Here is a 14,432-nt window from a genome sequence, read left to right on the forward strand (position 1 = left end):
GATGGTTTGCGTGAGTTGATTCTTCAGGAGGCCCACAGTTCGAAATTTCTTGGAAGACATTCCATTTTGGCCCAAACCGTTGGCACCAATATGCATACATTGTGATAGTCAAGCGGCAATTGGAAGGGCTGGGAGCGTTATGTATAACGGTAAATCTCGTCATATACGACGAAGACATAAAACCGTTAGGCAATTACTCTCTAGAGGAATTATCACGATTGACTATGTAAAGTCAAGTGATAATGTGTCGGATCCACTTACAAAAGGCCTAACTAGAGAGGTAGTTGAGAAATCATCAAGGGGAATGGGGCTATGGCCGAGAACAAGTCATTGTGGCGGTAACTCTACCTAGAAGACTGGAGATCCCAAGATCTAGGTTTAAGGAGATCAAACAAAGTCATTAATAACGGTTCAATATTGTCAAATAAAATTTTAGTCCGTTCTCGTGATGAGATAATGTTCAGTACCAAGGATAAAGCATTAAGGCTTTTTAATGATTTCTAAATTTGATACGGGGTATATCAAATAGTGTATCTACAGGATGACACGTTTAGGAATCACCTATGTAAGTGTGAAGTGTTAGCCGCTTCAAGGAGAACTTTGTAAGGCCAGTTCTCTACGCACTTATGAAACCAGGCGGTGTTCATGGCTGAAACAAACACAACAATGAGAACCAAAGACGGTTAAGGGTTGATTGTGTGACTTATGGTTGTCTAGGTATACACCAAAGATCGACGGTTCAAAGATATCAAATCTACCGATTGACCGAGTATATCCAACATAAGTTTACTACGGAAAGTTCAAAGGGAAACCTACTTATCCAGATGCAATTAATCCTTGCTTGTAAATCACACAGTTTTTTCATGCATACTTCCGTGATATAGCCATTCCCCATTCATGTGGGGGATTGTTGAGGTTTTATTTTTAAGATGAAATGGTCTTAAAATGAGGGTGAATGGAAAATGGAGGGAAAATGAAATTTTTGAGTAAAATTTTAAGTTTTCCCCTCTTGACAATGAGACATTATCCCATATTGGAAGAGGAAAAGATTTTTGGTGGATATATATATATATAATTGCTCTTCTTTTAGCTCATAAAGAGTTAAGAAGAAAGCAAGCCTCACGCCGTCGTCGTCGTCACTCGCTCGGCTCGGCTTCGGCTACGGCTACGGCTTCGGCTTCTGCTTCGGCTTCGGATTCAGATTCGAATTCGGATTTGGTAAAATGATCGATTGATTGATTAATTGATTAATTTTTTGGACCAAATTTATTTGTTAATAATAAATATTAACGTAAGATTATCCGCATTTATAACGGATATATTTCAATCCGTGTATTGACCACCAAAGCAAGCATCGCGTTGTCGTCGTCGTCGCTCGCTCGGCTCGGCTACGGCTTCGGCTTCGGCTTCGGATTTGGATTTGGATTTGGATTTGGTCAAATGATCGATTGATTGATTAATTTTTTGGACCAAATTTATTTGTTAATAATAAATATTAATGTAAGATTATCCGTATTTGTAACGGATATGTTCCAATCCGTGTACTGACCACCAACTGCGACAACAAGCCGCCTAATGCTCTTCCCACCATGGCCAAGTGCTTGCTCCACAAACATGCTAATGCATGCTCCACCACGGAGGGTGGACGGTCGTTCTTCTTCAACACTGGCTGCTATATATATGTGCAGCAGCTGTTGAAAAAAGACACACAAGACACAAAACTGAAAACGCTCAACAGATTTGGCTATACATTGCATTCCTTCCTCTCAGCATTTTCATACGATTTTCTGAGTTTCTATTCCTTTGTTCTGCATTGTTTTAACTTCAAATAAAGCAACTGTAAGTGTGATTTGCTACCGAACTTTGTGTTCGCTGAAACACTGGGGTTTGAAGTACCACTACACCAGTGTGTGATTCGTTCTATCCTGGGAGGAAATAATCCATTACCTTGGGTAGTAGGAGGGGATTAAATTCCTTAAGGAAACACTGTAAATTCAGTGGGCTCGAATTAATTACTGTTTCATTACGATAACTTATATTTTGCAGAATAATTATTTACAAATACAGCAATATTGGCGGGAATAACAATCTCCAATGGGTAGTAACCATGTTGTAAAGATAAGCGTAATCCATAGAGCAAATTTGTTATCTCCATTTGTATGTTAGTGCCAAAATCTATATGTCTTGAATACCCTAATATCCAGTTCCCCTCAGAGGATCTTATAACCCCTCCTATTCCATTTAACCCTGGAATCCTAGAAGTCGCGCCATCGGTATTTAATTTGTAGTGGTTTTGGGGCGGTGGATTCCATTTGATATAAAGAGGGGTTGGTTGTGTGTTTTTGTGTGGTCGCGATACGAGGAAGTGAAACTCGACAGCTCTATTAATAATTTGTAAATAGTGAAAGGGAGCAGAACGGTTATGAAAAAGATTTTGGTTACGGTGGAGCCATATACCCCATAAACAAAAAGGAATTAGTGTGGGCGAGGGGATATTATGTGGGGTAAGATGTTGATATTGTTTGATCAGTAGGTTGATTCGCTCAATTAGTGGAATGGATAGGTGTTGGAGTGTGTCGAAAAGATGGAGAAGGCCCAGGTGTGTCCATAGTGCTCGTGAGGCAGAGCAATCAAAGAAGAGATGTTGTATAGTCTCAGCAACTGTGGAACAATGTGGACAAAGATTGTTGTCTATAATGTTAAGGCGTGCTAAGTAAGCATTTGTAGGTAACCTGTTATGGCTACATAGCCGGAGAAAGTACATGATTTTAGGTGGTATCAGGGGTTTCCTCTAACGACCCGCCCGATCGTTTCGAGAGTTATAGCCCCGTTACCCCTATTTCTGCTTCTTTTGTGCTTTTCAGCTATATTATGATGTATCGGGTTAGTTGGTTCGAGTCCGGAGTGGTTTCGGAGTGGATTGAGACACTTAGTCCCTAAAGTAGAAGCTTAAGTTGGGAAAAGTCAAACGAATGTTGACCTATGTGTAAACAATCTCGGGTTTGAATTTTATGGTTCCATTAGCTTTGTTAGGTGATTTTGGACTTAGGAGTACGTCCGGAATATGATTTGGAGGTCCGTGGTAGAATTAGGCATGAATTGGCGAAATTGGACATTTGGCGATTTTTGGTCGGCATTAAAAAATTTGATATCGAGTTCAGAATAGAATTCCGGAAGTTGGAGTAGGTTCGTAGTATCATTTGTGACGTGTTTGCAAAATTGGAGGTTATTCGGACGTGGTTTGGTTAGTTTCGGCATCGGTTGTCGAATTTGAAAGTTTTAGAAGTTCTTAGACTTGAATCCGAGGGTAAATTAGTGTTTCGATGTTGTTTTGAGTGATTCGAAGGTTCGACTAAGTTTTTTTGTTGATATATGACTTGTTGATATTTTTGGTTGAGGTCCCGAGGGCCTCGTGGTGATTTCGGGTAGTTAACGGATTTGTCAAAGTTGGAAAATGCAGCTGAAGCTGCTGCTACTGTTATTTTCGCACCTGCGGAAGGGGGAGTCGTAGGTGCGAGGTCGCTGGTGCGCATGGGAAGTTCGACGGTGCGGGAAGTGCTGGGCTAGGCAGGATGCACAAGTGCGAGAGTCTATCACATCTGCGATCCCGCAGGTGCGAGACCTGGGGCGCAGATGCAGAAGGGAGGAAGATGGCTGGCTTCGGAGATGCGGAGTGTCACGCGCAGGTGAGCAAGTACAAATGCGACAGGTTGGCCGTAGATGTGGAACCTGCGCTCATAAGTGAGTTCCGCACCTGCAATGAATTTTTTCGCAGGTGTGGTTGCGCAAAAGCGAGAAATGATCCGCAGGTACGAAAAGCCTGGGCAGAAACCATAAATAGAACACTTCGCGAATTTGGTTCATTTCCACCATTTTCAAGTTAGTTTTTGGAGCTTTTGGAGTGATATTTGAAAGGTGATTCAAGGGCTATCAGTGAGGTAAGCTGATTGAGCCCTAATACTCGTATATATGATGATTTTTTGTTGTTTAATTATGTAATTAGTGAAAATGAGGGGTTAGGGCTTGGGATTTTGAAGAGTTTAATTTAAGGATTTGAGGGACCAAATGATGTCGGATTTGGATAAATTTCATATGTACGAACTCGTGAGTGAATGGGCTATCTAGTTTTGTAAATTTTGTCGGATTTTGAGATGTGGACCCGGGGGGCGGGTTTGGCCAATTTTGAGATTTTGATCTAAATTGATAGATTTCATATGGGATTCATTCCATTAGCGTATATTGATGGTATTGTACTGATCGTGAATAGATTTTGAGCATTTGGAGGCCGCATCGAAAGGCAAGAGCATTGCGGAGTAGAGATTTGCTCGGTTTGAGGTAAGTAATAGATTTAAATCTGGTCTTGAGGGTATGAAACCCTGAGAAATTCATATGATGCTGATATTTAGAGGTGACACACACGTTAGGTGATGGACGTGTAAGCGGACACCGAGCGGGATAGAGACTTGGTCCATCCCGGTAGACTGTAAAGTCAAATACACCTTGTTATTACCTGTTCACTCTTGCTTTCGAATTATTGAATGTCTTACGTGTTAGAAACCATGCTTAGGTTATATAGAAACTTGTTGGGGCCCATAGTGGTCGTGAGCTTGTTGCATTGACTGTTAAATTGTTGTCTTGTACTCGGTCCTTATTTGCTTATGCATTTTTGTTCCGGTTCTCTCCCATGATTTGATTTGTACTTGTTATAGTCCTTGTTTGGGCTATTGTTGTGATAATTGTGAAGCTGGAAAGGCTAGTGACTGATATAGGGCCTGAGTGCCGGGTTGAGAGCTGTGTGAGATGTGTTGGGTCGGGCTGCGCGCCGCAGTAAATGTTGGATCGGATTGTACGCCGCAACAAGCCTTCGGACCATGATATTGGATCGAGCTGCACGCTGCAGCAGTGCTTGGATCGGGCTGCACGCCGTCTGGCATGTTGAAAGAACTAAGGACAAACTCTTTATTAGAAGGTGAACAATTTTTTGAGAATTTGTTTTTGATTTATCAAAGTTTATCTTTTGTCCTGCTAAGTTGGTGAATTGAGCGAGGGTGTCAATAATGGAATGATATATATATATATATATATATATATATATATATATATATATATATATATATCAAACTTAGAAATTATGAGATTTGATTACTCTAAAGCGGACAAGTTCAATTTTAAAGGGAAAATATGGCAACATATAGTTAATAATATCATGACTAAAAAATATAGAGGAGATAAAGTTGACTAAGTAGTTTTCAATGTTTGTTTAACATTAAAAAAAAGTTTTGTCATACAAATAGATAAAGCACGGAGATAAACAATCCTTAGTGTTCATCTATATTTGCCTGTTGCACTTTTACAAAAAAATATATGTCAACAATTGTTTATGACAACAACTAAAGCGACAGAAGGGGAACATACACCAAAACAAATCATCTATAATGAAGCATTAGACAAGATAAGACCACATTGCATTTTTCTGCATGCACTATAAATAAGAACACTATCTAACTAACTTAACTAAGTCGATCATATTTTCAAGTTCAGAATGATGAATGATCATTTTGAACTCAAGTATTATGTTAATGTAATAATAATAATTTTTAAAGTATAAAATATTATCAAGTTTTTATATAATGTTTTAGTAAATTTAATATATTTTTCTTTCTTGTAATAAGTGATTAAAATTTTATGTGCAACGCATGTACATAAAAACTAGTTTATTATAAAAGCATGAATACAATATCGATAGACAAAAATGGCCCTAAATTATTGTTTTAATAAATAATTCTATGTGGATAAAATTGTCAAACCAGATATCTTACCATATTAAGACTTTAAAATTAAGTGCAATTACAATTCTAGAATGAATTCTTGTTGAAGAATGATTGTTTGCGAAGGAAACCGCTGCTTATGAGTCTCAATTTTTTTGTTTGTACATACATACAATTTTGAATAATGGCAAAAGCAATAGTGGTAAAATATTAGCCTATCATTAATTAATTATAAATGACATAATATTAAGGATTTTGAAGTGAAGTATTAATGTACTACTACTTTAAAATTGACATTTTAGTCGTTTTGTCAAATTGATTTTGTTAAATATGTAACACTTTCAAAAAGAATGGGAAGCATTTATTATTATTTTTTCTTCTTCTAAAATCACCCATACTACTTTAATTAGTTAAGTAGTTTGATTAAGTATATATTGTATTGTATATAATTAAGCTTGTGTAGTACAATTTTTTGGACAAAATTTCGTCAATTGAGTTGTATGGATCGCTCTGTTAGTAAAATTTTACCAAATCCTCTCGAGTTGTTATCCATATTCTATTTTTTTGTAATAATATCCTAGAGAATCAATTATTACAGGATAGACAATGAATTGTTCTTGTTGGCCAACATGTTAAATTAAGCATTGCTCTTACACGATTATTCCTAATTAGATTATGTTTAGATCATATTCTCGTGCTAATAATAATAATAAACAACTTGCCATGTTATTTTGTTTCCCTTTACTTTATTCTTTTATCAATCTGGATAAATATATTCTACCTATATAACAAACATATAGTAGTTTATTAAATTTGAGTTTTGGAAGATATAGTATGACGAAAGAAAATATAACGAGAATGGTGCTCTCATTGTTTGATGCTAATGATGGTAATTATTGCCCCATATTCTGCATTTAGCAATCTCTGTGTTATTGTCTTTTTTTTTTTACCTTAAAGAATTTTAGTATTTTTTCTAATTTGATAAGGTATCTTAAAGAGCTTTAGTAAACTATTTATTTATTTGCAGGATAGATCTTATTGGAGAGGAAGAACTAAAATTCAATTCTAATTGGAAAAGTATCTACCTCTAATTGTATATACTAACTAGTTATGCAGTCTCTGGCCAAAATGAAAGATGATGCTTCATTATTCCCTTTGCAAGGCGAAGCAGATTTTCGTGTAGACAACCTTTTTGTAGCTCAAGGAATTGTAAGAAGTACCGAGTATGCGTCAAAAGTCTGTTCCAAAACACCTGACTTGGAGATGAGAAATTTGAGACTTTGTTGGTGACTTTGGTTCCAAAAGTCTAATGCTGTGTCCATATATCGATGCTTCTTCTTTCGTACTATTCAACAATGACCTTAACTATATACATTGATAATTATAATTTTTTTACATTATCTGCTCATTTGAAATGTAATTGCAGGTAACTACATAAAACAAGTGAACTACTAACCTAAACAATAACACAAGCTGCAACCTTATGCACTAGGTTAAATTGCAATGGGGTGGAAATATATATTTGATTGCATTATGAGTAAATAAAAGTTAAGTCCTATAATTTCATTTGCAAGTTACCCGTTTTGAAAAACTTGGGTTTTCATGAACAAGGTGTCAAGGTTAATTAGAGTAAAACCGGAATTTCTTAAATTTTTATCATGCTTTCGAGGTCTTCTTTGGTTAATAGTAAGAATAATGTTATCCCTTGCAGTTGTCTGTCCTGCGTTTTCAAGAATAATATAAACTAAGCACTCCATCTTACTTAATATGTTCTCAAGTTGATTTAGATGTTAAATTGATGTGATATTTCATCTAAATTCTTTATAGTTGGAAAACATAATACTATTGGATAATTAAACTCTAATCTAGAAGGCTAAATACATTGCGCATAATTGATAATTATGTTGTCCGTCAAAATAACCTATTTGATCAATTTAGCACCGAGGGAATGTAATAAAACGGTCTTGGATGAATGCACTTGTAATTAGCGGAAAGGAGAAAACAAGTGAAATCATGAAGTTGACTGATCTTAACATTTTCAAATAAGGAAACGGAGCTGTTGTAAAGAAAAAGGGACAATCTTATACACACTAACATAAGGATAATTTATTAAATTTTGGTTTAAGGTATATTGAAAAAAATATAAAACTTGTAGTTTATGGTACATAGAAAAAGATATGTAAAAATGGTGGCCATCATGGTAATAAGAAAATTAGTGGTTGATGTCATAGATCACACAAGTATTTATCAAACAATAAATAGCAAGACGACTCGGTGCATAATGTTTTCGCTATATACAAGATTTTAAGTGATTGTTGTTGTATATACAAGAGTTAAAGAAAGGAGACAGTCCGCATTTTTGCAAAAAAACAGTTTTGTTTATGTAAATATAAAATATTTAAATAAAAGCACACACATAGTGAAAAATCTATATTTTGGGCCTAAGTGGGTGTATACGAGACCAATAATACTAACCAATACTCTTTTGAGACCAAAGTCACCAACAAAGTGTCATCTTCTGTTTCTTCTTCGATTTCCCCTTAGTATATCCAGTGTAACAAATTTGACTCCTTTTATAGATTAGTTCAACCATGTCACAAACGTACATTTTATTACAACAATAGTAGCAAGTACATTGATTGTACTACAAGTAGGAAAATCTTGTCCATTTTATCGAAGTCCCAAGTTTTTTTTTGGTACATCATTGCTCTAGTACAGTTCTTGTACTGCTAATATTATCCACATCTCATTTTATAAACTATTGCAAACTTGATATCCTGGAGCATTGAGTACTACTAAGTGTACTATACACTTTAGAGTACTACAGGTGTGGCTAAATATTATTTGTGGCCTAAAGCCAACATTGACGAGAGACTTAACTTTATCATAGTAGAAACTTTCATATATATATATATATATATATATATATATATATATATATATAACATTTGAGGTGCAAAATTAATAGTAATTTTTTATAATCGATTTTTCCTAATAATCCTTTTTGATATTATAGTAAAATTCTAACACTTTCTTTTTTGATTTTTGAATAGTCGAACATATTCAAATTCTAGTAAGTGATAAAAATAATATATAACTATAAAGTGAAAATAAAATTAACAAATATGAGATAAAATAACACGTGTAAGTTAGTTTAATAGAATCTGATTCAAGAAAACGGATCACTTAATTCTAAAATATCTTTTTGTTGCTTCAATAACTCCTTGCATTGCTTGAAACGTGACGAAAAATAAAAAAGAGTGCGCAATATATTTTATTAATAGCTCCTAAGCCATGGAGTTTTTTTTAGAGAATATAGAAAATATAGAAGTGTATAGATGTTATATGATTGATTGGCTCTTGGTCTAGGACAAACCAAGAAAGAAAGTAAATAGTGTAAAAAAATTATATAACTTACATGTTTTATGAGAAAAAAAGGTGACATGTAGAATATAATAATTTCAGTTGCTAAATTTTTTGTTCACACATAATTTTTTTTGAAGAGTGGTACTAAAACAGTCACTTTAATTAGTAACATATCTGAAAGTATCTTTCTTTTTATATTAAAAAATATATTTTTCTAACCTGAAAATATTTATTTTTCTCAAAAAAAGATAACTTGTTAGCCTGTTATTGATTAAAATTGGGGCCCCCAAATCCGTTAAGCCGGCTCTGGAGTACTACCAGATTTACATATACGGAGTACTAACAGTAACACTTCAGAAGATGCTTAACCTTATTTAGGTATTAGTATTACTTTAATCTAGACTAATCAGATAAGTTCAATCTCTAATTTATTCAAACTTGGTGGGCTTTGGCTCTGAAGTCTGATCCCATCATCACTTTATTTATTCTTTAATTACTGTTCTAGATCTAAGTTTAATTCACTAGCTCCCTACTCACCAAATAAATATATTGCTTTCAACCAAAATTAAAAAATTCCTTTTCTTCTATTTTTGTGTAATTCGAGTCACGGTGTTTAATTAAAGCTCGCTCACGATTCGTACCTCAGCGTCAACAAGAATATCAAATTGAAATGGTGATTCTTGAGAAGGGAAAAGATTAACCAAGTTTATTTGTAGGCTAAATGGTCGCCCGGGCCTTGGCTCTTCTCTTAATTGATTCTGCAATGCATCTTCTCTTTTTAATATTTGGTGTCAAATTTGTTGGTTCTGTCCAAATTGCCTCAAAGGATATTCTCTGACCCCCATAGCCAAATTTATGATAGCTATTGTGCACTTCTTGAGCCCAGGGGCTGCCCAACCCTAAAGCAAGTGAAACATTTGTTTTAGGCCTCAAAAATTTAAAGGCCCCAAAATTACTAGTATTCTTTATATATAGTAGTATATTATTTATATAATTATTTTTTATTATTGATAAATTTATTTCTTTATTTTCATATTAATTTTTAATAATTCGATTTCTTCCTCTAATTAATATAACTAAAATAGTTTTCTGCAATCTTATTTTATTTTTTTACTTAATTATATTTCTCTATTCACTAGTTGGTCACGTAACTATATCTAATAATCTAACTTATTATTTATTTTTCTTACATAAATTATACTCTCTCTGTTCCAATTTATATGAAAGTGTTTGACTGGACATGGATTTTATGAAATAAAAGAAGGCTTTTAAAACTTATAATCTTAAATAAATCATAGAAGTTTTTGGACTAGAAATTATCTCAATAATGGTAAAAAAAAAAATATAAAGTTGAATTATTACCAAATATAGAAAGGGACTTACTAAAAAAAAGTTCTCCCATTTCAGTTGTGATGCAATCAACGTTAAATTCATTTAATTTTCTGTATTTTTTAAAACTAAGTTCTTATTTTTTTTAATTATACATCCTCACTTGTCTATTTTTTTTTTAAAAAAACGATGTTCATTATATATATATATATATATATATTAAGGCCTCTTATTAAGATTTTGCTTTAGGGCAGGTTGGGCAGCCCCTGTTTGAGCCTTTGGAACATTTAGTTAACGGATTTTGCACATGCATGTATTTATTGACTATTTCTTTTCGATTCCGTAGTAGTTAGTCATATTAGGAAGAATTCAATAATATAGAGAGAGAGGCTCTGTGAACAAAATTTTAAAACTGCAATCTTAAATTGAAAATTAAGAACTACTCCATTGGAAAATTAACCAGAGAAAACACTTACCACAACTGAGAGCTGAGACGATACAAATTAGAGGAAATGAACAATCTTCGCAAGAATTGTACAGATGAATAATCGTTGGAAAAAAAAATAAGAGAGAAAAGGTGAATGAGAGACAGAGAAATGAAAGGGGAACAGAAGCGAGAAAAGAGTGTAAAAGACTGAGACTTCTAGTGGTAGAGGAAAGTAAAGAAAAGCGCATATATATCAGTTCATTTAGGTATATTGTCAAACATCTTGGTGCAAATCTGATATAGTTACCACATACATGTGAAAATTCAAACAGAAATTATCCTAAAAGAAAAATAAGATCAAACCATCAAACACTAAAATTATATATTTTGAGACTTGATTGAAATACATACATGGTTGAATAGACGGAGGAACACACTAAGAATGAGTCCATTTTCATGCTTCAGACTTCAGTAGTGACGAATTGAAAATTTATTATAGAAATGTAAAAGAGCAAGACAACGTAAAGAGAGGGTGGGAGAAATTAGAAAATGGAAAAGGAAAGCTCTTGTGGAAATACAAAGAAGTCAAGTGAATTTACTGTTCTACTCTTCTTCGTACGACCAAAGCTTTATTTATTATATAGTTATAATAGTACAATTGTTTTTGGTTGGACAAATCTTACCATAGGGAAAGTTTTTATATTTTCAAAATGTAATGGTATGTGCCAATAACTGAAGTGAAATCTATGAGTTATGATTTACCTAAAAAATCCTTAATGAAATATAACTAATAAAAGATACACTGAAATAGTTTACAAGTAAATGGATTGGAAAAATTTGATCAAAATAGCCATACACGTCGACTATATTAAGGAAAATATAAAAACAAGATACATCTAACACTTTAAGGTGTAAGGTGGATTTTACTCTATATTATATTGTAAGAGCTTGCACGTTTAAATATCAAATTAAAACTTACATGACAACTAATTGAAAAAATAATAAACTAGATGTTCTAAGAAATTTTTACTTTTTATAGACGATTAGATAATTTGGGGTGTCTTTATATTTAACTAAGGTGTCGTTGGTTCAAAATCAGAATCTGAGATTATAACCGGAATAAATAATCTCATGATTGTGGTATAAAATTTATCCCGATTTTAACTAATACTTTCAATCAAATACAGGGCAGATAGAATCCTAAATTTTAAATCGGGATAACTCACTTAATCCCTCCGACTAAATGGCCCCTAATTGTTTTATTTACTCAATGACAAATATCAGAATAAATCTAACTCATTAGAATCCCTAAGTTTCGGATTATAATCTCTGGATTTGATTGAGCCAATCAAATAATGGCCCTTAAGTTTCCTTTTTTTTCCTAGGCAATATTCCTTTGTAGACTACGTTAAAAAAGGTGAATGGTTATACTCTCATCAGCATTTAAAACAAAAAAGAATCTTAGCGAGGTAAAAATCATTTCCAAATCTGAACTTTACACCTCTCATAATTTCTGAATCTCCATATTATAAAGTTCTAAAGAATATAATATTAAAGATTTTTCTGGATTTTGATAATTAATATGGAGATTTTCTTACCCCTTTTGAAATAAGAATATGTGACAAACTTTGACCATCATCTCATTACCAAAAGAGACTTAGAAATGGCTGAAAAATGTCTTTTAATGACTTCTCTAGCAATTCTCGTTTGTCACCCAAGCTCTACTATTAGATGTTTCAAACCAAAGGAAAATTCCACTTCTCCTAAAAAAGAAAAAAATCCTTCTTCTCCTCCTCCAAAAACTAGTTCAAATCCACTTGAAAACAAAGGGATATCAAAATCAAGAAAGGTATTAGTTTTCAATTCTTGTACTAACCTTTGTGCTTCTCCAAAATTAAATGTGCACAAACCACTTAAGCTTTTAGAAGAGATTGTTGAAGGGCAACCTTCAAAAACCATTGTGGAAGCTATTTTTCGTTCCGGATGGAAGCGTGGAGTGGGATATACAATTGAAAAAATCTTGAAAGTGAATCATAGTGAAAAAGTTTGTGAAGGTTTTGAAGAATGTAAAAAGATGGTAAATTCAAGATCCACGAGATTGTCTAGTAAAAGACGATCAGAGAGAGTTTTCTACCATGGTGCAACGATTACTTGTTCGTTGGGTGTTGATAATAAGTGTCCAAGAATTTGTAGCAAGAAAAGTTGTGGTGTATGCAAAATCATAGGCCAAAATTATGGAAATGAGAAAACTAATTGGCCTGAATCATTATCTACTAGTAGTTGGAGTGCACATAGAAAAGTTATTAAGCAATTTGGAAATGATGGAGTTTCAAAGAATGCTATTATAGTTTCAAGAGTGATAGCAACCTGCAGAGGAGAAAACAAAGGAGAGTTGGATTCAGTTGAAGTAAAGAGGAATCAATTTGATGGTACTAAAGAGGTTAATATTTTGAATCCAAGAGCTATATTGCCTTGCTTTGTAATTATATATAGCTTATGTTAGTAGACCAAAAGTATGCCACAATTTCAGCCATTTCCTTCAACTTACAACTAAGAAAGTAGTTTTCTTTAGTGATTGTTCTTTTCTTTCCATATGTTCTATGACTTTATGCAATTCAGTCGTGTGAATGTTCAATTCTGAGAGTCAATGTGTAACACATATCTTACAATTTACATGCGGAGGCAAATCTAGAATTGAAACTTAATGGGTTCAGGCTCTTGACATTAAGCTTACTACTATTATAAAATTATGAGTTCACAAAGTAATATTTACTTTTAGTGGTTTTCCAATTTATGTCTATAGTACGAACCTAAAAGAATGGCTTCAGTTGAACCTAGACCTAGTTACAATTGTAAGGACGTCGTGAAGCCAAATCTTATTTTTTAAAAATAGAGGATAGCACTATGCATTAAGCTCTCATATGCGTGAGTCCGCAAAAGGATCAAACCACATTTGGTTTTCCGTAAACAGTCTTATCCTATATTTTCGCAACTCGTAAGAGTCTATTTTTGAGGTGTGAACCTGTGACCTCTTAGCCACACGATGACAATTCTTATGGTTGTGCCAACTATTGACTATCCTGAATGTTTTGTCCTGAGGATTATATATATATTGCAACTTTTACGTACTATGATTCATTCCTAAGTTAGTGCAGACTATATGAAACACTTCACCTGTTGCATTTCAATAAAACCAAAGGAGTTTTTAATAGAAATTGGCAATATTTTGGTAAAAGAAATAGCAGAAAACAACATATATATTCATGCACGTTATACTGTCATATCCCGAATTAGATAACAGAAAGTACAATAGTTGCTGAATAAAGACATTTTTGTTGTCAACTATCTACAAGAGTTAGTTTTAACATGATACTTAATAGAAAAACATGGACTTTTTAACTATGTCCTTAATTTTAGGCAACTCCATTACTTTAATTACCATCCCCTCTATCTTCCTCAACATAGTATCGCGCCCGAGATGCTAGCAAATGGGCATAACGGGCAGGTGGCACTGCATAAAAAGCCATAACTAGTGTAAAAGA

The 14,432-nt window shown here is 33.7% G+C and overlaps 1 protein-coding gene and 1 long non-coding RNA gene across 2 annotated transcripts; one reads left to right on the top strand and one right to left on the bottom strand.

Annotated features, from left to right (window-relative positions):
* Positions 1 to 6,888: 6,888 nt before the first annotated feature.
* LOC104098994 (uncharacterized) lies at positions 6,889 to 8,579 on the bottom strand. The gene is made up of 2 exons (XR_686898.4): positions 8,244 to 8,579; positions 6,889 to 7,133 (listed from the first exon to the last, which is right to left on the bottom strand). It is a non-coding gene; the product is annotated as an uncharacterized lncRNA (long non-coding RNA).
* A 3,974-nt stretch (positions 8,580 to 12,553) lies between these two features.
* On the top strand, positions 12,554 to 13,393 carry LOC138896248 (uncharacterized). The gene has a single exon (XM_070181042.1). The coding sequence runs from the start codon at positions 12,554 to 12,556 to the stop codon at positions 13,391 to 13,393; it is 840 nt and encodes a 279-aa protein (XP_070037143.1).
* The last annotated feature ends 1,039 nt before the right edge of the window (positions 13,394 to 14,432 follow it).

Source organism: Nicotiana tomentosiformis, chromosome 7 (assembly GCF_000390325.3).
Source record: "Nicotiana tomentosiformis chromosome 7, ASM39032v3, whole genome shotgun sequence".
Lineage (NCBI taxonomy): Eukaryota > Viridiplantae > Streptophyta > Magnoliopsida > Solanales > Solanaceae > Nicotiana > Nicotiana tomentosiformis.